Raw genomic sequence first — 25,555 nt, 5'->3', positions numbered from 1 at the left:
CCTATCAGGTTGTGGTCTCCCTATCCTTGCTGAATTGATAGCCAAGTCGTGAGGCTAGGGCTAGCTGTGCCAGTCAACGTTTACTAGCTGTCACAAGGTCCAAAAGCAAGCAGGAACAGGCTAGTTCAACAGTGGGGTGGGAGGAGTTACCTTTTGCGTTTGTGAACGAGGAAGTGCTCGTCATTCCAGAGTTTGAAGCCCACAATCCATAACCTGAGCCACTCTTACTCCTTGGGCAGGCCACTTAGGACAGGCAAAAACATTTTATAGAATGGTTCCCTGTTTCTACTGACCCCAACAGTACACTGACACAGTAAAATATTGTCAGTCTTGTCCACAGTGTCAGTTAACAGCTGACAGTAGCGCAGGACACAAGTACATACTGGTAGTCTGTGATTATGCCGCGAGATACCCTGAAGCCTTGCCCTTGAAGATCAAAGCCTGCCAGATTGTGAAGTGCCTCATTCAGCTTTTCTCCGAGTCGGCATCCCAAAGGAGATCATCTCCAACTTCATGTCAAGCCTGCTGAAAGAGGTGTACAGCATGCTGGGAATTCAATGTGTGAAGACCAGTCCCTACCATGCACAAACAGGTGGCCCCATTGAGCGCTTTCACAAGACCCTCAAGTCAATGTGAAGAAATCTGCGAATGACTCAGGGTCAGACTGGGACCAATGGCTTCAATTCTTGTTGTTTGCATACAAAGAAGTCCCACAACCATCCGGGTTTTCAGCTTTCCAGCTGCTGTATGAACATTTATTAAGGGGTCCAATGGATGTCTTGAAGGAGGCCTGGCAGCTTCCTATGTCACAACAGCAGTGCAGTGAGCTCTCGTATGTCCCGAAAGTGAGAGACAAACTGGACCAGTTTCAGGAGCTAACCAATGGTAATCTGGCTCAAGCAGAAGCAGAGTTATGGACTTTAGGTGGAGAGTTCTCAGGATCCAGGAGGGCTAGAAAGTTATCCCACCCCTGCCACCAACTGTGATGAAGCCTGACAGAGTGGCTAGGAAGGTGGTAGGAGGCAGACGCGAGATAAATTTGTCCAGGTATAACAAAGGTGTTTTATTTGAAAATAAGTGGCACCAAGCTGCATGTGTAACCAAAATGATGTACAAAAAAAAACAATAAATAAACAGTTAACTTGGCCTAACTGAAATAACTCAACTCTATTGTAATGCAACTTAAATTAACTCATCATGTGCACACAGCTACAAAATGACGTCCAACCCCTCTCTCTGACAGCCAAAAGCAACTGCTTAAATAAGACCCTTCCATCAGCAGCAGTGAATCTTGGGTGCACCATTTCTACAGGTAAATCCACTGCCTCTCCTGACAAAGTGAGTGATAAAGTGGTTCATTCTGACTAACCTTCAAGCAGAAAAAATGTCACATTATCATATAACAGACAATTGCAACCATACATAAACAGATCACAATCAACATAAATAACTTTCTTAAAACTAATTTACCTCCCCATACTTGGTCTAACCCAGTTACACAACCGATGATGTCACCAAGCATATAAATACAGGAAGTGGTTGGTTGCCTCCTCCTTTTGTGTCTGGAACAAATGGTGAGTATGGTAAATACCAAAGAAAGAAAATGATTAACTTCTGGAATGCAGAACTGAACCTGTCAGTTCTGTCATGTCCGTGTTTTTCTTGAATCAAATGTTGATATGTGGAACCTTATATAAAACACCAACAAACCCAGGAAAGTATGTGTCTGTTTTTGACCATAGTTCCATCATTGATCTGTAACTTGCAATCAATTAACAAGCATAGTTAAATTAGTAAGCAATAAGGCAGTGAAAGTGGGGACAAATGGTGTGTTCTCACCCACTTTGTCATTGTAAATATGATCAGTCATGCAGCCCCATTGGACATCATTAGCAAATTATTACGGCCTATTTGTTTGCTTTATAAAGTTATGTGCATTACCTGTAGAGAGTCTTCTTGTGCTCTGGTTTTGGGGTCTCTGACATGCCGAGGTCGCGGCTCATTCCACTGCACCTCTTCACCTAAGGTGCAAGGTGCAACAGCAGAGTTTTAGGAAACAATTCTCACCTGTCTGCAACAATAACCACAACGAGGACTGTACAACTAATATTGCCAAATGGGAAATTCCTTAAATGTCTTAAATGTTAAAATGTTCAAAATGTGATATATTTGCAAAATGCTAAAACATGAACTCCTGACCATACGCACCTTTATACCCCCCTCTACCTCCTCTGCCCCCCCGCCCCCGTGGCACCCCTGTTCCTGCCCTCTTCCGCCCATCGGACCGCCTGGGGAGCGTCCCGCCCGCCGTCATCAGTTCATCAGTGGGGGCCAACGACCAATCACTGAGCTCGTCTCGGTGGTCGGACTCAGTCTCCGAGGCGTTGGAGGCTTCAGAGTTCGTGCCTGGGGAAGGCGGAGAAAACGGGACGGTTTAAACTCCCCTGAGGAAATGTTTTACTTGATTGTGTGTTGTGGTCTACGCTCAAAGCAGTCAGCTTTGTATGCCCGTGGGCGCAATGCTGAAATGCAGCTAGAACTAACAATGAAACGTATACACTCACTGAGCACTTTATTAAGAACACCTGTACACCTACTTATTCATGAAAATATCTAATAAGCCAATCGCATGGCAGCAGGATAATGCATAAAATCATGCACATACGGGTCAGCAGTTCAGCTAATGTTCACATCAACCCTCAGAATGGGGAAAAAGTGATCTCAGTGATTTCAACCATGGCATGATTGTTGGTGCCAGACAGTTTTGAGTATTTCTGTGGACAGAAACACCTTGTTGATGAGCGAGGTCAACGGAGCCAGACAGGTTTGAGCTGACAGGCTACAGTGGCTCAAATAACCACTAAAATTGTGGTGAGCAGAACAACATCTCAGAATGCACAACATGTGATGATGTGATGTGGTGTCCTTGATGAGGATGGGCTTATGGAGATAGCCTGGTCAAATGAATCTTGATTTCTGAGGCACACAGACGATAGGGTCAGAATTTGGCGCCAACAGCATGAATCAATGGACCTAACCTGCCTTGTGTCAGATAATACCAATTGATGATCGCTTGAATGCCACAGCCTATAGTATTGTTCCTGACCATGTGCATGCCTTCATGGCCACAATTTACCCACATCTAATGGCTACTTCCAGCATGACAACGCACCATGTCACAAAGCAAAAGCCGTCTCAAACTGGTTTCATGAACATGACAATGAGTTCAATGCTGTTCAGTGGTCTTCCCAATCATCGGATCTGATTCCACAAGGACACCTTTGGGATGCGATAGAACGGGAGATTCGCAGCATTAATGTCCAGCTGATATATTTGCAGGAATTGTGATGCAATCATGTCAACATGGACTAGAATCTCAAAGGAATGCTTCCAACATCTTGTGGAATCCATGCCAAGAAAAATTGAGGCTGTTTTGAGTGCAAAGGGAGGTCCTACCCAGTATTAGTATAGTGTTCCCAATAAAGTGCTCAGTGAGTGTACACTGATCACCCACAATATTAAAACCACCTGCCTAATATTTTGTAGGTCCCCCTCGTACCGCCAAAAAAGCTCTGACCTGTCGAGGCATGGACAAGACCTCTGAAGGTGTCCTGTGGTATTTGGCACCAATACATTAGCAGCAGATCCTTTAAGTCCTGTAAGTTGCGAGGTGGGGCATCCATGGATCATGCTTGTTGTTCCAGCACATCCCACAAATGCTTGATCGGACTGAGATCTAGGGAATTTGGAGGCCAAGTCAACACCTTGAACTCCTTGTCATGCTCCTAAAACCATTCCTGAACAATCTTTGCAGTGTGGCAGGGTGCATTATCCTGCTGAAAGAGTCCACTGCCATCAGGGAATACCGTTGACATGAAGGAGTGTACTTGGTCTGCAACAATGTTTAGGTAGATGGTACATGTCAAAGTAACATCCACATCAATGCCAGGAATCAAGGTTTCCCAGCAGAACATTGCCCAGAGCATCACACTGCCTCCACCAGCTTGCCTTCTTCCCACAGTTCCTCCTGGTACCATCTCTTCCCCAGGTAAACAACGTTTACATGCACCCGGCCATGCACATGATGTAAATGTGATTCATCAGACCAGGCCACCTTCTTCCATTGCTCTATGGTCCAGTTCTGATGCTCACGTGCCCATTGTAGACACTTTTGGTGCTGGACAGGGGCACTCTGACCGGTCTGTGGCTACGCAGCCCCATACGCAGCAAGCTGCAATGCATTGTGTGTTCTGACACCTTTCTATCATAGCAGCATTAACTTTTCCAGCAATTTGTGCAACAGTAGCTTTTCTATGGGATCAGACCAGAGGGGCTAGCCTTCGCTCCCCACACGCATTAATAAGCCTTGGGCGGCCATCGGAGTTTCAGTTATCCGGTAATTGCAGGTTTTTGAGCGGTAAAATCTGTTGATGTTAGACATATTTAAATCTCTCCGGTCATAATGTCCGATGAAAATAATTCCCTCCAAGCACAATTTTAATTAGTGCTGGGCAATAAAACAAGAGCGATAATTATAATATTTTTTTTCCTCGGTGTTGAAATGAAGTCGACTCGATCATTTTGATAAAAAATAAATCTGCAGATCTGTTCATTACCGCAACCGAAAGCCAATCAGTTTCGATGATATAAAGCAGACCTTTCACCTCGAACCAATCACGTTTTTCGATATAGAATTAAGCCCCGCCCGCAGGTTGCACTTGTAAACACAGTAGACCCACACACGGAGCGGAGACAGAGCCGCAGCGTCCTTAACTCGGGGAAGTAGAAAGATGATGTATCGTTGACAAAAGGGACACCTACATCCGTAGTTGGTTGTTTTTGGGGATATATCTCTCTCTACCTATCTCTCCATCTCTAGATAGATACATCTATTTATATAGATACATCTCTCTCCACACACACACACACACACACACACACACACACACACACACACACACACACACACACACACACACACACACACACACACACACACACACACACACACACACACACACACACACACACACACACACAAAATCTCTCCCTCTAAATATATCTATCTATATCCATCTATATCTATATTCGAAATTAGATTTCAAGCCGTAATATTTCACAAAAACATATATATATATATATATATATATATATTTTTTTTTAAATGGTCTTAACTGACGGGACTTATTTTATTTTAAATATTCAATCAAAAAACCTAAATCTACATGGCATTCATGATTTCATTCTTTATACAGCCTGCTAATCAATTGTTTTCAAGCTCAAATAAATGGCATTTCTCCCATTTGTCCGGGATATGGAAATCCTGCAGGACACGTGGACCTGCACTAATTTTTCTAACAAACTCTGGTGCCCATGACCCTGTCGTCGGTTCACCAGTTGTCCTTCCTTGGACTACTTTTGGTAGGTAATAACCACTGCATACCGGGAACACCCAACAAGACCTGCCATTTTGGAGATGCTCTGACTATGTCAGAGACATAACAACTTGGCCCTTGTCAGTCTCTCAATACCTTATGCTTGTCAATTTTCCGTGCTTCCAAAACATCAACTTCAAGAACTGACTGTTCACTTGCTGCCTAATGTATCCCACCTCTTGACAGATGCCATTGTGATAGGGATGATCCATGTTATTCACTTCACCTGTCAGTGGTTTTCATGTTGTGGCTGATCGGTGTATGTCCCCTGTGCATTCAGGCAGGGGTGGCCTTACTTTGTGACATTTTAATGCAGGGCTAAAAGAACCCACAAGCCAAGTCACAGAAATGTCCCAGTTTATTCTGTACTGTGGTTTTGAGGTGAAAAAATTAAAATAAAATCAACTGCAGCAGCACACTATATAATACAGTATTGGGGGGAAAAAAGTGATTTTGAATTAGTTGTTCCAATACCAATACTGGATATGCCTCTGATGCAGCCTAAAATGTGGATTGGCCGGTGAAATGAGGCCTCTGCATTTAACCCATCCAGGGATTGGATATCGATTAGTACATGAGTCTATGCACCGATCCAACATCACATATCTTATCACGTGATGATTGTTATGTTTAATAATGGCGACTGTAGCTTGAGGTGAAGCTAGTCAGAGCTTATTCCATTTAACCAACACATTTCACAACAGAAAACCAGTCACATAAAGCAGACACTAGTGTCACAATGATGCTTAATGTAAAGCGGAACATTTAAGTTGGTGATGCACTACTGTTTTATACTGTAGTATTTAAATGTCTTATTTTACTAAATGATGGCTGCGATTTAACAATTTATTAAATTAATTATTTATTCTTAGTTTTGATGTTGCAATACTGTTTTATACTTTAACTGTACTATTTAAATGTTATTTTACTTAATTGTGGCTGCAATTTAACAGATTTTTAAAGAAATTGTAATTTATTCCTACATTTATTTATTTTCTTTTTCAGTTATGACTGACTGTAAAACTAGATAATACAATAAAGTTCTATGGCATTCAGTGTCTGTATTTGTTCATGTTTTACAAAGGGTTTAACGTGAGCCTGGTCATACCACAATGATAGCAATCCTATTTGCATTTATTTGCAAAACAGTTACCAGTTGTGGCAGACTGATTGTGCTGGCTTTGTCCCATTGCAGCCAGCTGTACTGGGTCTGTCTAATCAGCCTCATTTACACACTGGACACGGTGCGAATGTACATTCTGAATCAGAACCTGCACATTTATAGTACATAGTATGATGACGTCAAAGTGTCACTGTAAATCTCCTCTCGTTCCACTTGTTTTCCAACTTTGCTGCGTCGGCGACGCACGACCAGCTGGATACTTGGGGTCAAATTTGGTTGGTTTTTTTACAAATTTCTGCTCCATATGTGGATCGGTTTTAATTAAAGTTGAACCACGAGATGTTTGACATTCCGGTGCAAACTAGACTTCAAGCGTGTTCATCAACCCCTAATAATTCTCTCAGAATTCTCTCTCTAGAGTACAGGGTGCCACGGTGAGAGCTCGCTACCTCGGCATCAGGGATATGGACACCCCCAGCTCCTATTTCTTCAACCTGGAGAAGACTGTTTAGTAGTCCAGACAGATGGCCTGTCTCCGTCTCCAGGCTGGCAGGGTGACCACCAGCCCGGCGGAGATGAGAGGGGTATGCGGTTGCCTTCTACACCCCCCTATTCAGGGCGGGGACTGTGATCGAGGGTGTGCTGCCGAGCTTGTTCTCTCATACCCAGGAAAGGAGACTTGGCCTTGCTCAAAAACTAGGGGAGACCCATTGCGCTGCTTTGCAGACTACAAACTCTTCTCGAAAGTCCTGGCCAATAGGCTGAAAGGGGTTTTAGGGCTGTTGATTTCAAAGGACCAGTCTTACTGCGTGCCAGGCAGATCTATTAAGGACAATTTATTTTTAATGAGGGATTTGTTTGACCTGTGTAATTTCAATAACATCGATGTTGGTATCTTATCCCTTGATCAGGAGAAAGCTTTAGATCGTGTGGACCACGGATTTTTATTTTCAAACTTGAAGGCATTTGGATTCTGGGAAGGGTTAATTAACTATGTTCAGCTCCTTTACAAGGGAGCATCCTGCATGATCAAGGTGGGTGTGGGGGTTGAGCCGTCCACTCCCTGTAGAGAGAGGTATAAGGCAGGGCTGTCCCATCTCTGGGCAACTCTACTCCCTTGCTATAGAAACTCTTCTGCACATTTTAAGAAACAGGCTGAGCGGGCTCTCACTACCAGGGCTACCACAGGGGCCGTCGCTGGTCGTGGCTGCTTAAGCAGACGATGTCAATGTTTTCGTTACCGACCAGGATGACGTCCGAGGGTTAGTGGCTTGCTTAGGAATGAATCAGACGTCCTCGTCTGCTGAGGTAAACTGGGGAAAAAAGCAAGGCCTTGCAGGTGAAGAGGTGGGAGGGGAAAACGCCTCCTGAGTTACCAGGAGGCCTGAGGTGGGAAAAGAGAGGAATGAAGGTTTTGGGGGTGTTTTTAGGCTCGGAGCAGTACCAGATGCAGAACTGGGATGGTGTGGTGGAGAAGGTGTGTGCCAGACTGTCCAGGTGGAAATGGCTACTTCCCCAGTTATCCTACAGGGGGAGGGTACTGGTTGCTAATAACTTGGTCGCTTCGACCATATGGCACCGACTGACCGTTCTGCATCCACCCAGAAGCCTGCTAGAGGAGATCCAGAGGGCCAGCGTCAACTTCTTTTGGTTCAGTCAGCACTGGATTAGAGCAGCATCCCTCTATCTGCCAGTCCAGGAGGGGGGTCAAGGCCTCATTGACATTAAATCCAAGGTCGCGGCATTCTACCTCCAAACGGTGCAGAGGCTGTTGGTGCTGTGAAGGTGCTGCTGAGGCAGGCGGGGCGCCTCTCTTATGACAAGCAGCTGTTCCTGCTGCAGACCGAGGGGATGGACATAACAGGGCTGACTACCTTTTATCAGTCAATGCTGCAGTCATGACAGGTTGTTAAGGTCCACCGTGACACGACAACTGCCCCTGGGATGTGGCTGTTCCTTTGTTTGGGAACCCACTGCTGGACTCCGGCCTCCTTTCCTCCTCCAGCCTACGCTTCAGCTTGCACAGGGCTGGGTGCGTCAAGCTGGGTCATCTGCTGAAGGTGTCTGCGGAGCAGCTCATGGAGATAACAGGCATTAGATCCTCTAGACTGTTGCACAGGTTGGTGGATGAAGTCCGTGCTTCCCTGCCAGTGTTGTATAGGGCTTTTATGGAGAACCGTACTCTGTCTGACCAATGGGGCGGTGAGTACGAGTATGTGTGTCCTTCGCTAACGGTCTCTCCAGATGTGCAGGGGGAGGAGGAGCAGGACAGCCTCCTGACCTTTGCTACTCCCAAGCAGGGGGGGGTTTGAGGCAGTGGCAAGTAAGCAGCCTACTACACCTGCATCAAGGTGGCACACCTATGCTCTCTGGCAGGGGTGCAGCTGTCGGGGTGGATTCAATTCTTTGGCCCAGGAGCATCCCCTACTGGCTGCTGGCGTTCTCTTTTCTGGTGGGGAACCTCCAGGGAAGTATTTTGTATGGGGCGGTGGCCACAAACAGGTATCTGGCACACCTGGATCCCAGCTCCAGGGTGGGATGCATCTTCTGCTCTGAGAGGGAGACGCTGCAGCACCTGTTTGTTTTGTGTCCTAGGCTGCAGGGGCTGTTCGGGCTACTGGAGCGGTGGGCTCAGGGTCTGGGGGAGAGCTTCTCATTTAACTTTTTTATCTTTGGTCCTGTTCACACTTTGTCAAACAAATCTGTCCATGTCCTGGTGAACACAGTTTCAGGAGTGGCAAAACTGGCCATTTGGAAAAGCAGAAAGAACACTGTCAGGGGTCAGTAGATCCGGCCCAGATGACGATTGGTCTCCTCTCAGCCCGCCTCAGGGTGGAGTTTGACAAACTGACTGGCAAATTGGAATTTCAGGATATATGGGCTCGCTCGCTCTCTCGCTCTCTCTCCTCTCCCCCCCATTAAAGTACCGGATCAATAAGCAGTATTGGCACCGTTAAAATCACAACGATACCCACTCGTGCCCCATGCACGAGTGGGCGCATGGAGAGCCGTATCCGCGGACGATTCACACCTAAAAATATATTTATGATTCCCCTTATTTATAATTCTTCATTGAAATGTTATCCCTATGCATTTTTAGAAGCGTATATCTGTTTTATACTGTTATTGTAATCCACACTGACTGACAAAAAAACAACTGCTCGACTTGAGAATCGTAGTCAACCGACGGGTTTCCGACTGATGATTAGACTCATTGACCTGAATACCATGGCACCTCAAAATCAAACTATGAGCATCTCTTGGAGACAGATGGGAAAACCAAAGTGTGGATAGAGATATGAACTACAAATATGCAGCTAAAGTAGATAACATAATACCAAATAGTATGCGATTTCTGAAAGACACAAATTATATACAAATCACTTCTTCAGAGGGTTCAATAAGACCCAGTGGATGTGACTGATGGTTATCGGCATGGTTAACTTCAGTCATAGGTCCACTGGCAGCAAACGGTACCTGAAGTGAAAGGGGCGCCACCGCCGCCTCCGCCTCCTCGTCGCCCCCTGCCGCCTCTCCCTCCCCCGCCCATGTAGGGCTTGCCACCGCCACCGCCACCTCTGCCCAGCCCCATTCCGTTGTCGAAGACATAGGCTTTGTCTTTGGGGTTCCGGGGCCCCGTCCCCCCTCCGCTGCCACTGCCTCCACCTCCTATCTGTCGGAGCTGCTCGTCAATCTGCAGGCGCTCCAGCCGCAGCTGATCCACTTCCTGTGGGGAGACAACATAGTTAAATCATGTAATTACATCTCTCACTTGCGACTGCCTTTGGAAACACATCAACCAGGCAGGCAATGACGCCTCGATTTTTGCAGTTCAAATAGTCCAAAGTACAGTGACTTACAAGGTCAGGGGGCAAAATGTATTAATTGCGTTGCTTTATTAACTCAATTAACGCAGTAAATTGACAGCCCTAATTAATACCATAACTATTAATTTATTCCACAGCCGTTAGATAAAGCAGTACCATTGTGGAAAAAGGTTATCATGAAATATTCATTATAATAATTTGAATGTGGAATATGTAGAGAATATGTCAAAATGACATCAGTCGTTTAATTATTAATTGATTCGACAATTCAATTTGGAGACATTTGGTACGCTGTGTCGGAAATGGCATGAGGCCGATGGACACACTGACCTTAAGGTAGTTGAGGTGGTAGTCCAGCAGCACTTTAGCGTTAGAGATGCTTTCCTTGGTCCCCACAAACACGAATGGCACCATTCCCTGTAATGGAGGTCAGACTTTGGATTCACAATTGATAAGTCGTTTTTAAACCCAAGTAACAGCTTGAGATATAAACAAGTACTGCAATCACAACTGCATTCAAGCTCAATCATAAGAAGCTTGCTACTTGTCATTTGGCAGTGTAACTAACAATTACTTATTATGTGGTTTGAATAGGGTTAGGGTTCACATGAGCAGCATTTGTCGTACTGACCTCATCAGCCGGCGCTGCTGGCTTTTTGTCGTTCTCAGGCTCGATACGAACCCGTACCACGCCAGATTTGTCAACCACCTCCTGGATGAGTTTGCCATTCTTGCCAATTACCTTCCCTGCGGAACAGGAGGAAAAATAAATTATTTTAAGACGAGATGCATTTATTTTCATTATTACATTTATCATACTCGAGGACATTTATCATACTCAAGGACTTTACATATTCAAGGACTTTCAAGTACTTAAAAAAATAAAAATAAAAATTTGTTTTCAATTGCAAGGACTTCACACAAAACAAATGTAATTTGATTTTAAAAGTGATTAAAATATAAAGTATATTTTAGTCTCATTGTCTTATTTATAGTGGCATACCTATTATTAATCTTATTGTCATCTACTGTTATGAGTGTCTACTTCCAACCTTGCTGGATTAAATTTACATTTCCCTGGCATAATCTGTCAAAAAAGTGATTCTGGAATGGTTTGGAATGGTTGGATTTGAAAAACAAAACCGGGGGGTAATATCACAGGTTTTTTTTTTTTTTTTTTTTCTTTTTTTTTTTTTTCACGTTTCAAGCTCTTCAGCAGAAAAAGGAGCCATTTTCATGGTATTCCAGTACTTACATTTCTGAGGACAAAATTCAAGCAATTCAAACACCTCAAGGACCCAGTAAGAACCCTGCTCATTACACCTTATGGAAATTGCCATCCTTACCTACTAAGTTCCGGGGAACTTTGATGACATCTTCAGAAAACTCCAAGAAACTCCTCGCTTTACGGACAGCTTCCTGGTCCTGGGACAAAAATTTATAAATTATAAGATATAAAGAGAGAGCGAGAGAGACAGAACTTTTGACATTGCGGCATCACAATTAACAGGGCCACAACCGACACAGATATTAAAATTGAATGAAAGAGATCAATTATATTCTAAAATGGCCTGGACAGATTTGTTGGTACCCCTTAGAAAAGATTATAAAAAATTGGATTATAGTGATATTTCAAACAAACTGTTTTCTTTAATCGGTATCACACGTCTTCAATCTTATAATCAGTTATCCAGCCTATATAAATCGAGAATAGTCACTCTGCTGCTTGGTATCATCGTGTGCACCACACTGAACATGGACCAGAGAAAGCAAAGGAGCGAGTTTGTCTGAGGAGATCAGAAAGAAAATGATAGACAAGCATGTTAAAGGTAAAGGCTATAAGACCATCTCGAAGCAGCTTGATGTTCCTGGGACTACAATTGCAAATGTAATCAAGAAGTTTCAGGTCCATCGGACTGTAGCCAACCTCCCTGGACGCGGCTGCAGGAGGAAAATCCCCAGATTGAACAGACGGATAGTGCGAATGGAAGAATAAGAGCCAAGGACAACTTCCAAAGACGTACAAGCTGAACTCCAAAGTCAAGGTACATCAGTGTCTGATCGCACCATCTGTCGCTTTTTGAGTGACAGTGAGCTCCGTGGAAGAAGACCCAGGAGGACTCCACTTTTGAAAGAAAAACATTAAAAAAGCCAGACTGGAATTGGCTAAAATGCATGTTGACCAGCCACAATGGTTCTGGGAGAATGTCCTTTGGACAGATGAGTCAAAACTGAAGCTTTTTGGCAAGTCACATCAGTTTCACAGACGAAAAAATTAAGCTTTCAAAGGAAAGAACACGATACCTACCGTGAAACACGAAGGCTTGGTAATGTTTTGGAGCTGCTTTGCAGTGTCCGGCACGGGGTGCCTTGAAACTGTGCAGGGCACATTGATATCTCAAGACTATCAAGGCATTCTGGAGCAAAACGTACTGCCCTGTGTCAGAGAGCTCTGTCTCGGTCACAGGTCATGCGTCCTCCAACAGGATAATGACACAAAACACACAGCTAAAAGCACCCAAGAATGGATAAGAACAAAACATTGGACTATTCTGAACTGGCCTTCTACGAGCCCTGATCTGAATCCTATCGAACATCTATGGAAAGAGCTGAAAGATGCGGTCTGGAGAAGCCACCCTTCAAACCTGAGACAGCTGGAGCAGTTTGCTCAGGAAGAGTGGGCCAAACAACCTGTTGACAGGTGCAAAAGTCTCATTGAGAGTTACAGAAATCGCTTGATCGCAGTGATTGCCTCTAAAGGTTGTGCAACAAAATATTAGGTTAAGGGTACCAACAAACTTGTCCAGGCCATTTTAGAATATAATTTCTCTATCTCTTTAGCAATAATTTATCTATTTTCACAGTTTCTTTGCTTTACTCCATGACATACCAAAGGCATGCAGATATACATGAGAAAGTTGCTTTTTATTCCATCACTTTTCAGGAGGAATGAAGCATTGTTTCAATGAGCTGTAAGGGTACCAACAAATTTGTCCACGTCTGTACCTCTCCATATATGTGGAAGGTGCATGTCTCCTCGTCCAGGTCAATGGTGGTGACCCCGGGGACCTTGCGGGCCTGTTGGATGTTGGCCCCGTGCGTCCCAATGGCCAGACCCATGAGGTCATCCCGAACCGCAAACTGCTCATGGAACCTGGACGCCATCTGTCTGGAGCTCTGGGCAAAGGACAGAGGTTGAGGGTGTGAGACAAATGGGGAAATAAAAAAGACAGAAACAAGTATACACACACAAACCAAGTAACAGACTAGGTGGGGGCACTCTATATATAACACCAAGACTAGAATTCACATCCAAGGAAGCATTTTACACCGACCAAATATTATGAGGGGATAAGACACAGAGTTCTTGTCCTCCTTTTGCAATATCATGTCTAATGCCCACTGGTAAATAAAAAACATTTACCATCTAAATTGTGGGCTTAATCAAAACAAAGTTGCCACAGCGATGAACAGCTCAGGCTCATTGTGCAGCTGCATTAAAGGACAGATAAATAACTATTGCATCATGACATGACATCATCCTTTTATTTGCTTTTGGAGTTGAGCGGTTCTTTGACTTTATTAGTTCTTTCCATGTGTTCCATGCAACTAAATCAAAACAAAATGTAAAATAGTGCTTAACTCCACATGCAATCTCTGTGACCAATCATGTGGCCAAACATAGGAGCACAGTGGGAGTTTATCATGAATCCACAAGGAGCCACTGCAGTAGTGTGTGTGTGTGTGTGTGTGTGTGTGTGTGTGTGTGTGTGTGTGTGTGTGTGTGTGTGTACCTCCAGTTGCCTGCTGGCCTCTTCGTTCCTTAGCATGAGAGACAGTTTGGTGCGAAGGCTCCTGAAGTGCATGTCGCTCATCATGTTGGCCCGCTTCATCGAAATGTCATTCACCGACTGCCAAACCAGATCAACCCTTTAAGTCAACACGTATTATCACGGCAGGCTTTATACAATCTCTGCAAAAGGACTGGATGGGGGGGCGCCAATCTGAATAGAGTCCTTGTTGCAGCAGACACCGTGCAGGTGTTCAAGATGCACCTTTATTACCATACAAGTGACAAGGAAGATTGGCAATAGCTAAATTATTGAACATACACGCAACAATTCATTCCAATTATTTAACTTATTGTATTAAATTATATCAACTATACTTCAGATTCATTAGACAGCCTATTGGTGATATCTGGAACCCTTGGGCTTCCATAGAACAAGCAATGGTCAAGAATTCTCACTTCATTTGCAGCCAAACAACTTCACCTTTAAATCTGCTCTTTAGTTAGGATATGTCTTCCTAAGGTAAGAACAATTAAAAGTCTGTTCTTCTCACTGGCATTTTAAGGTTGGGTAGTAACAAAGCAGTAGTAAAGTGGGCCCACACCACCGCCACCACTTAAAACCAAAACAAAAGAAAATGAGCATAGGACCAACCAGAATGACCAGTTGCTTCTTGTCAGAGTCGTAGGTGATGCTGAACGCTCCCACGGCCTTCTTAAAGTCTTTGTGTGTCGACTCCTTGGAGCACCTGCCAACAATGCACAAGTTCATCAATTGCGAGGCTCTTTTTATTTCTGTGAACAGCAACCCTTGGTCAAAAAAAAACCAAAAAAAAAAACCAACAGTCTTCTGTCGTCATTGATCGTCATGCACCGGCCTGTGTGGAACTTACATCTGCCGTAGGTCCTCCGGCACATCCAGTCTGATCTTGAGGAAGGTGCTTTTGGTGGCGGGTTTGTTCGGGTTAACCGGCCGTAGCCGCTCCAGCGTCACAATCTCGTTTAGCGTGGCATCACACGCGGCGTATTCTATGACGTAAAACTGGATAGAGAGAGAGAGAGAGAAAGAGAAGCTACTGATTCCAGTGGCACAAACAAAGTGGACGACAATTCAATGAAAAAAGCAATAAATAAATAATTTATAAAAATGATATGTTATCATAATTAGGCTTGTGTGATCGTGCAAAATTCCAATCTGCCATCGCTGGGGGGCAGCAATTGCCAATTTTACTGGGAGGGGGGGGGTGGGGGGGGGCTTGTCACGGCCAGAGAACGTAATGTGGCAAATATTGTCAGTGCAGGATTGGGGTGGGTAAGAGTGTCCTTTACGCATGGACCATTATGCACAGTGCTTCTTTTGCTTTGTTCAATAAGGAACGGAGTAAAATAGCATTATAAATATATATATATATTTTTTTTTTATTTGGAGGAACAGGGGGTGCACAGAGGAGCGCATCAGGAAATGCCAGATTACCAGGAGTAAACTGCTATATGACATGTGGATGCATGTGCGTTGTTTACATGAGGAAGAGCACACCAGGATGCACTATGGAAAGAAAACAAGCTGGCAGAGGTAGTGTGATGCTCAGGGAATGTTCTGCTGGGAAACCTTGGGTCCTGGCAATCATGTCGATGTTACTTTGACACGCACAACCTACCTAAACATTGTTTAGGTGGGTCAGGGCTGTTTTGGTGGCACAAGGGGAAAACTAAACACTATTAGGCAGGTGGTTTTAATGTTGTGGCTGAACGGTTGTGATCGACTGATCACCACACCAAGGAATCAAAAGGTCACATTTCCCTCTTAAACAGGGCAAATTATGTCCTTGTAGCACCACTGTTGTTTGAATCCTGCACCTCAATCAGTTAGTGAAACCTAAAATCAGCCCACACCCTGGCTCTTATCAGAGCACCAAACAACAGGGTAACCTCTTTGTGGCAGACGAGGGGGCATGGTTAAGCCACGGGCCGCAGGTGACGGTGTGGTCCATGAGTCTCTGAATGGTGACTGGGGCCCCTAATAACTGCAACTGCAGGAAGTGTGACAAACTTTGCAACCCCTGTGGCGTGGAGAAAGCCGATGTTTCCTCGGAGTCTGGAGACAAAGGAATCTGCCAGTAGCACTTCCAAGTAGCTTGACGACCTGGGGCATCGGGTAGGTGGTTAAGCCGCGAGCTGCAGGTGATGGCGCTGGGTTCTTCCCGCTGCAGTGCAGCTGTACCAGGTCCGACTAATCAGCCCCATTAGTGCTGATTGGTCAGACCCAGCTGGGAGTTTTCCTAAGTGTTCTTTTGTCTTGTAGTGGGAATTGCGTGGTGCATAACCCTGATAGCCCATATGTTCCCGTTTTGACTAGCGAGCCTGTTTGAAGTATTAACACAACTCACGTCATGTTGACACCCAACTGCCAGAGAGACTTTGTCTCCCTCCCTAAACCTGTACCTGTGGGTAGAAACGCCCACACTCTTTACATCATTCTGTATTGTAGTTTTCCTGCTTTTGTAAATTGCAAGTTTTGCTTCCCGATCTAAAATGTTTTAAAGTTTCCATTTAGTTAGGTGTAGCATATTGTACCCAGCACTAAACACTAGAGAGAGGGGACAAGAGTTGGAGCGCATTGTCAACTTCTGACTCAGAACGATTAAAAATAATACATAGTCTTGTGCAAGGACAAAAGGGGGGATATGGGGTCTATGGAAGAACAGAGCAGGGAAGCAGGACACGAGAGAAATAAAGACCGCAGGGAAGAGAGCAAGGGAGCAACAGATTGAAATGGTGCCAATGTGTCTCAGAGTTGGTCCAAAATTAAATCCAATAAAATCGGAGTTGCTTTAAAGGTTAATTTCTGGGGCACCGTCAGCACGGCAAGACCTGGGATCAACTTCCAGGGGTCTATGTCATTTGAATTTATATTTTAATGAAGAAGCTGCGGTGCCTCTGCGCACGTACACTTCTCACCCAGGACGACGGGAAATGACACCAAAGAATGATGTTCAAGTACTCTCTTCAAAATTGATAATTTCATGTACAAGCACGATGGCAAACTTTGTGACAGTCTTGTACCGCAGACCTTACCTCTCCTTTGACCATGCGAACCTTGGCCAGCCACCACCCACACGGTTCCTTGTCGTTGGCCCTGGAGTAGACCTAATAACACACACACGTATGCACAAATATTCCTTTAAAATATAGAAAAAGGATCAAATTATGCCTAAATACTCTGGCAAACTTTTTTTTTTTACAGTTTAAACCGGTCCAATCTAAAGTTAATTGTTCTCATCTATAGTAGGGATTGTAATGTTACACGGTATGTTATGGCCTTTCGCCGGGCGTCTTTCTGACTTACGATGGTTGGGGCGCCGGACTAACTTTTTCCTACTGAAAATTTTAGGGGCACCAGCACAAAATTTAGGAGCACCACTGAAATGGACATGCAACACAACACATTCATAATTTTTCCATTTTAACTGAATTAAGCCTGGTTCATAGCCGTAGTGTCGGTTAGTATGCACGCCATAAATGACGTAATTGCGCATTTGCGACAGTGGCGCGTGGCTTGAGGGCACGGACCTCCCAATTTTAGGAACTCGGCGCCGTGTGCTTGAGGTAATTCAAGATGGACGCGTCCGAAGGAAGGTTGTGCGAAGAGTTCCACAGGTACAATCTGCACTATCCATCAATGCGACCACAAAAATAACCAGATGGCGTTGAATTCATGGAAGCTGATAGCGCCGTCTCTGTGCAAAGATTCAGACTAATTTAATACCTTGGGACTTCTTCGTAATGTTTACACTGACAATTTGCACATACTCACAACTAAATATAAAGAACCCTACACTGTCTACAAAAAATACAGATACGTTTTACGCTTTTAACCTTTCGTCTCTCAAAATGTAGTAGCACTAAAATAGCCGCAGTCTTGAGCCCTGCCGTGTCACCTACACCAACAACAATATGGTGACTGATATCAGGAAAGTTGAAAAACTGGTGAAAACAGAGCATGAAGGTGAATCATTTCTTTATTTACCTTTGGGAAAACTAGTAATAAATAGATAAATAACAAATGTCAAGCTGTCTTTATAGAAATTAGCTTCCAGAACATTTGTCTTCTTGTTTTAAGCTACATATGACACAATATTTATAAACACTGATTTATTTGACAACTTCACCTAAGTTATAAATTGGTTTTTTTTTCCCCTATTTTTTTTTAAATTACTGAAGATTGCCATTTTAGCTAATACACAATTATTACATGTGGTGTGATCTTTAGTTTAATTGTTTTGTCCAGATGTATTGGACAACTGTTCAATAATTCAATAAAACAATTGTGACCTGTCTTTTGTGCTTCCTCCACACTCCCCGGGGACCCGCCCCCTAGACACCTGGGCCAGTTACCCACTATCCTATGCAAGTTATAACAACCCTCCGTCTCCCTTTTCCCCACAGACACACACAGTGTTACACTAGTTATCTATGGTAGACTACTTTAAAAACATTTATTACACCTTTTTACTTTATTTTTTCTTAAAGCAGCACTATGTCACTTTTGGTATTCGGCGCCCCTACAGTTTCTGAGTGCAATTGCACTTTCACACCAACGTCATAGAACTCGGTCCAGTGTCAAATCATTTATTTTAACCGGACAAACCGACGAACCTAATCGGTCACGTTTCAATAACAGTCTATGTTTCAAACGCATATATAATGTACAGCTCGGTTACGGCACCTCTTGCACAGACCTTCGCACTTCAGCGAGCACTCAGTCTGTGGCTCCCTCTGGAGCCACTCTCCCAGCGGCTCCGGGGGAGCTGTGGGGAGAGAGGACGTGGGGATCGGCCCCTTGCTACCGGTAGGTACCAGATGTGCTTGGCCTGGCAGATCAGCTCGCACGTGCAAGTCAGAGGGTCAAACAAACGCCGTGGTTCAGTAAAGGGGGTGCCTGCACGCGCTGGCCGAGGTGGGGGTGCACCACTGGCTCGGCTCATCCGTGCGGTCAGGGAGGTGGAGCGGCTACGTTTTGTATGAGCATTATTACCGGACATTTTCACCAGCAAGTTTGTAATTCATCGTTTTGTATTTTGAATAAATTTTGCCAGAGAAAAAAATGGTAAATACCGGAGCCAAGCATCAAGGAAGAGACGTAATGCCGTAAAGAATAACCTACTTTTTCCAACGGTTTTGTACCAGAACACCAAAGTTACATAGTGCAAGAACAGGCGTTCGAGTCAAGCCAGTGTTCCATCAAAATGACTTTAAGGCTGTTATGTTAAGGTAAAAAAGTTACATAGTGCTGCTCTAAATATAAAGATACCAAAACCGTATCGTTACCGTGGCCCAAAAACAGTGATACAAACCAAACCGCGGGCCTACTGTACCGTTGCATCCCTAGTCTATTATAATAAATAAAAGCAGAAACAAACTTTCTAAAAGGACAAAGATATCATAACGACATAACCAGCTAATAATCTTGCCATTTCCTCAAATTCGTCAAATAACGATGGCATTTTACTATAATATCCCTGGGTCAGTGAAGAACACGTACGCCTCGCAAAGGGGCTGCGAGGGTACTCAGGATGTCCGCATTTCATAAATCACCTATAATAAAGAAGTGCTCGTCCCGCATGGGACAAGGCGTTAAAGCTTGAAAAAATGTATATAATAAATGCAAAAAAGGCAAAAACAACAATCGTACCTCGACCTCGTCGTTCTCGTTGATCTCTTTGAAGAAGCCCGTTGGAGGTGGAAAACGGACGTCCTGAAAGGGGATCTGACGCTCGGGCTGCCAGCTGGAGGAACAGACCGAGGATGATGAGTCAAATGCACACACAGAAATAAATACACATTAAAACCCAAATTTAAGAGAGCTAATAGACGTGTGTATGTGTGTGTGTGTGTGTGTGTGAGACTTACTTGTTTTCAAACGCTACCATTACAGATCCGTCATGAACATCCTTTATGAACGCCTGCGCAGACACCAAAGGTGAAGAAAATGTCAAGTTTTGCTCAGAGTTGATCGATTAAACTTTTAATCTTGTCGAACAATTTGTTGAAGATAAAAAAAACAATAAAAATTGTCCATTTTGAGAGGAATTCCTCTATGATGGCCAACGGTACTTTTATTTCAAAAGAGGGAGAATTTCAATCTCCATTTATTATTATCATCATTAATAAATGTGATGAAATAGGACGAAGCCGACCGATACCAACGACTTCCTCCGCGACGCGGTAAGTGCCAAGACCGCCGGCTCGACCTGATACTGGATCAGTGGAACGGAGGTTTAGGGGAAAACGAAAGAAAGACTAAAACATTGTCAACGATTTCCCGCCCAACCCCCATATGGTGTGTGTGTGTGTGTGTGTGTGTGTGTGATATATAAAACCGTATTTTTGGGGGGTGATTTCGGCTGAATTTGACCACAAAGTAGATTCCAGCCTGACTTCCTGACTCGGCTCCTGTCTGACGAACCGGACAATAAAACCAAAGCGATTGTACCGCGGACTCGCGACCGACACGACCCGTCCCGGTGTCGTTCTCCGGGGATTCAAAAGCCGAAATACCACGAAGACGTCAACTCAACCACTGCCCGTTGGGTGATCAACCCTCCATGCCATTCACGCTACGTCCACCATCACGTAGTCACCAATCCCGCTTTTGTGACCGCATACGCATTAACCGTGCCCGCCATTCTAAATGACCCGGGTTGAATCGCGAATTCAACGCATACGGCGGACAAACGCAACAATTGACTCGGGTTTGCGTTCGAGATCGTTGCATATACGACAAGGCCAATGTGCTAAATGTTTGCTATTCACTCCGATAGCTCCCCGAGCCAGGCAGGAGAATCCGACCCTCCGCTCACCGGGTTGGCGGAGCTCCTTCAAATAGTTCCCCACTCACCTTGTAGAAAGCCCCGCTGGTTCCTCGCACCTCCACGACTAATTCGTCCATGACGCCGACGAACACGGCTCGCTAGCTAGCTACACTACCGTTAGCCTTTAGCAAGGTAGCTAGCTAGCTAGCCAGCCAAGGCGAATAGCTCGGTGGGCTAACGGTGCGTTCACCAGCTAGCCAGTGTAGCCGTGCCAGCTAAAGATGCGAGGGAATAGGCCACGACAACTGACGGCTTTGAGATGCTTCTCAACCGCGTTGCACCCCGCACAGGCGTTAGCGTCTGGTTGGGGAGCGTTCTCGCACTTCCGGATTAGCGACCAGTTCGAAAAGCTGCTAAATGAGCCGCTAAGTAGCGGTTGTGTTGACGCTGAGGCGCTAGCGCAGCATCTCCCCTGCTCTCCATGTGACGTCTGGCGCTTCTCTTCCTCCGTCAAACCCCAGAGGCTGAGGATGCGCGGAGGGACCAGGCGTCCAGCACGGGAGGCTGGGGATATACTACTATCTATTTATTATATACATATATTATTCTGACATACACGATTCCACAGTATATACAATATCAGCCTGACCACTGTTTGTTAAAGTTCAATAAAGAAATGCATTCGTGTGTGTGTGTGTGTGTGTGTGTGTGTGTGCGTGTGCGTGCGTGTGTGTGTCCACCCACCTTCCAAAATGATTCAAGTAACGCCTTTGAAATGTTTCTTCGTGAGATTGTTGAGATATTTACTTTCTCTCCTGAATTAAATATGGGTGTGGCACATAAAGAGTACGGAGGCCATTTGATTATTATTATTATAATATTTAAATGTTTATTGTTTTTATCTGCGTTCTTGGATTGGGGTGTATACCTTGCGCCTGTACTTGATTGATTTATCAGAGCTGCCAACGAAAAGAAGAACTCGCAAAAGAGAAAAATATAGAGAGATTAAAAGGAAGAGACAAAAAGGACGAATGGAAAGGAGTCGTAAAGGAAGAGGGAGTGAGGACGAAGGCGTTATGAGAATGTGCAGAGTGAACGGAGGACCCCGGACGCAGACACACAGAGAAAACAAATAGAAATGCAATATGTGAGGAAAAGAAAAACAGAACTGGAAATAGAACGAAGCAGAGAAACCGAGAGAGTCGACTCCTGAGGCTTGGTTTACACCGCCAGGCCTGCTGTCAAATGAATAATACAAACCTGAACCCCTTCACTTTTTTTATTTGCTCTCAAATGGTCGTCGGGTCAAGGCTTAGAAAACAAATAGCAGAATACAACACAAAGGCAAAACAATAACAATGAATCTCCTCTCATTCATAATTCTAATAATAATACTACAATTATCATACTGTATGATAATCATACTAAAATGGAAAAAACAAAAACACGTGAAGCTTTTGTTGATGGGATGAAGATGACGTTTCACCCAATGAAACAAATGTTACTATTAGTCGCTATAGTAACAACAGTACTAATACTATAGTGTTGCTGCTTTAGTCAGCATGGGTCATCATTATGTTGACCATGGGCATTGCCGTGTTGTTTCCCCCTGATTTGATTGGAATGATTTGTGTGATCGTATAGATTTGAGTGACATATGGAAGAATGGATCCACCAAATCCTTAGCTCAGCATAACGATGAATCGTGCCGACCAAAGCAACAGTATGGCTCTGTGAATATTTGTGGACAACAAAAATAGAACATTTGGCCAGACTTTTTTTTTTTTTAAGATTGCCCTCGAAGGTACGTTAAGGTACATAAACAGCTGCTATCAGGGCGGACGTTCCCATTTAGGCAAGGTAAACAACCGCCTGGGGCCCCAAGCAGCCAGGGGCCCCATAGCACATACGCAATACATTTTTTTAACGCAACGTTAACGCATTTTCCGAGTTTGACCCAAACGCACCGTCTTACTTTCGTTTTCAGTTTTGTAATGACAGAGAAAGCAGTTGCGGCCTCCCGCGACTCTACCTTTAGACTGTACCGTTTTAGAGCATCTACGGACGTGCTCTCGTTTTGCAATGTCTGACTGTCTAATTAAAAAGAAACTCAACCGATATTCTGATGTACGTCCGCAACGCACAAGCGGCTGCTGCTTCCCCGTGGGGCGGTGTGGCGTATTGAGGGACCGTCTACAAAGTAATACAACTTTTTTTTTCAAGTGTAAACACTCTTTAACAACAGCACTTTTTTTTTTTTAACAACGATCAAATCGTGACAAACGTTTGAATATGAAAGGCTTCATGTGACACAGACTTTATTTCTGTCCAAGGGTTCACAATCTGGGGTCCGCGGCCCCTAAGGGTCCCTCACGGTTTTTGTTTTTTTAATTATTTTCCATGTTTTAAAGAAAGGCAAGACAGCGACCTTCACACAAGTTGGTTTATGCCTTACAGCCATCCCTTATAATGGTTTATATTTGACCCTTTTATCAACTGTTAATGTAAGATGCGATTGGAGAACCGTTATGATAAATAACTTTAGGTGCATAGTTTTACATAAATTGAAGTCAACGCATATACAATAATTTGAAATAATTTAAAATGTATGTTTATTCACTTCTGATTGTTATTGTGAGGAAATCCAGACATTTCTTTACCAAAATGTATTCTTACATCACATTATAGGCTATCACATTGCAGCCCATTATGGGGATGAATTAGCCACAAAAGAAGTACAAGAAATGTATCCATTTGATTTAGACAGTTGAGTATCACCAAACCTTTTTTTATTACCACAACTTGGGTTGACCTGTGGCTCTAACTTTTGACTAAGTGTGAATTTAAATCTCTTTTTGAAGTCAAATAGAATAAAATGATACACAAGGACCCAACAATTGCTGTAGAATGTTGCCTGTGTGGCCATGAGAGGGAACAATGCTGAAAATGTGGAGTAATATTGTAGGTGGGAATGGTGAAGTAATACAAAAGAAATACAAAAAAGGTTCCAAAAAAATTACCTGACAAAACCTTGTAAGCATTTGATATTCAAGTCACGCTCCCTAACAACAAAAACGATCATGCATACATGATACTCATTCAGTACATTCAGGTTCTGTGGGAAAGTTACCACAGCAACCATTACAAAACTCTTCCATGACAACAATGCAGGTGAGCGTGGACCACAATCTACTTTTGGCCCTAGAGAGGCTGCTCCAGTATCACCCTTTAACTTTAAGAAAGGGAAAAATTAGACACACTGCAGCAGGAGAATATCACAGTCAGATTATTAGATTAAGGCCTAGTTGAGCAAAAGGCTTCAAGGGCTCTGATCTCGAGAAGGTGCTATTGGCTACAGCACGATCCTCTATCTAAAATACAGTGATTTTAATATGTAATTGCAAAATATATCTCTAGTCAATAATTGATACATGTTCATGCAGATTTTTGTGAGGCCCCAATCATCCAAAGATTCTCATTGTCACAGATGAATTAATCTACACACACACCTTCATAATAGTCCCCTCGCTGTAAATATGCTGATAAAATATAAGAATCTGTACAAGGATGTTATCACAGTTGTTTTTATGTATTCTCCCTGGCCCCCATGGAGAATAGAGTCATAGCCAGAAATAATGATGTTTTAATAACTATTTAAGACAAAACAAGGGTAAGATGACCTGGAGGTGTTAAGATCAATAAAACTGTGAAGACTGTGGGGGTGAACTTTACAGAATAAGACTTGCCATGATGGTACTCCCTACAGAAGAACCGTGCTGTGCATAATGGTAAGAGAGAGATCACTTCCAAAGATCAATATCCTGCATTGCGCTGTAAGAGCCTGACTATGGATCTTGTGTATTTGGGGGAAGACTATTCCTCTCATTGTTCCCATAGGGCTTCTTCGATATCACTGCATTACAGTTCCATACTGTTCTAGGTTCATTTAAGCAATACTGCCTATTTAGATAAGTTTAGGAAGTTGCCCATGTAACATCAAAACTTTAAATATTGTTACAACGTTGCTCCAAGGCAATGGCTATAGGCTTACATCACAGTAACAGGCTTCCAGATTATTATTCTGATGACGTATGGTATTCAAAAAGTAAGACAAATTAAAATAGGGCCTTATTGGTCCTATAGATCAAGGACAGAGTCTGCCTAAATTAACTAAAAATATCTGATGAGGTTGTATATTTTGCCTCTCTCACCTTGACAGAATTGAATGGGGTGACAATACCATTGCCAACATCTCTGTAGAAGTGGAGTTTGCAAGGTGAACCAATGTATATTAGACAAGTGCCAAGGTGGTTATTAAAAAACTATAACAACACTGTACGTAAAATTGTCCAAATAATTGTGAAGACAAAACATTACATAAAAGCGTCATGGCCTGTGATCATGGCTCCTGAAAGATCCCAAAACTGGTTCATGAACAGCAGCCTAATAAATATTCGATAGGCTTGTTAGGTTCACGAATCACAAGAGTATCTACAAAGGTATTAAGGGAGAGAGAGAGGGAGAGAGACAGTGAGAAAGAGAAAGAGAGAGAGAGAGAGAGAGAGAGA

General features: G+C 43.8%; 1 protein-coding gene across 1 annotated transcript in view; it reads right to left on the bottom strand.

Moving 5' to 3' along the window:
* The window catches only part of fmr1 (fragile X messenger ribonucleoprotein 1), a 30,494-nt gene extending 9,048 nt beyond the window's left edge, over nucleotides 1-21,446 (bottom strand). Inside the window, exons 1-14 of the mRNA XM_080008529.1 lie at nucleotides 21,074-21,446; nucleotides 20,086-20,138; nucleotides 19,868-19,961; nucleotides 17,251-17,322; nucleotides 15,069-15,217; nucleotides 14,831-14,924; nucleotides 14,180-14,296; nucleotides 13,392-13,562; nucleotides 11,732-11,810; nucleotides 11,017-11,132; nucleotides 10,716-10,802; nucleotides 10,036-10,285; nucleotides 2,209-2,406; nucleotides 1,942-2,021 (exon numbers count right to left, since the gene is read on the bottom strand). Coding sequence (XP_079864655.1) covers nucleotides 1,942-2,021; nucleotides 2,209-2,406; nucleotides 10,036-10,285; nucleotides 10,716-10,802; nucleotides 11,017-11,132; nucleotides 11,732-11,810; nucleotides 13,392-13,562; nucleotides 14,180-14,296; nucleotides 14,831-14,924; nucleotides 15,069-15,217; nucleotides 17,251-17,322; nucleotides 19,868-19,961; nucleotides 20,086-20,138; nucleotides 21,074-21,124 — 1,611 coding nt within the window. The 5' untranslated portion in view covers nucleotides 21,125-21,446. The remainder of the gene's footprint in view (nucleotides 1-1,941; nucleotides 2,022-2,208; nucleotides 2,407-10,035; nucleotides 10,286-10,715; nucleotides 10,803-11,016; nucleotides 11,133-11,731; nucleotides 11,811-13,391; nucleotides 13,563-14,179; nucleotides 14,297-14,830; nucleotides 14,925-15,068; nucleotides 15,218-17,250; nucleotides 17,323-19,867; nucleotides 19,962-20,085; nucleotides 20,139-21,073) is intronic.
* Nucleotides 21,447-25,555: the final 4,109 nt, after the last annotated feature.

The sequence above is a fragment of the Zeus faber genome (genome assembly GCF_960531495.2).
Source record: "Zeus faber genome assembly, chromosome: 10".
NCBI lineage: Eukaryota > Metazoa > Chordata > Actinopteri > Zeiformes > Zeidae > Zeus > Zeus faber.
The sequence above is the reverse complement of the archived record's forward strand: the minus strand, read 5'-3'. Positions and strand labels throughout refer to the sequence as shown.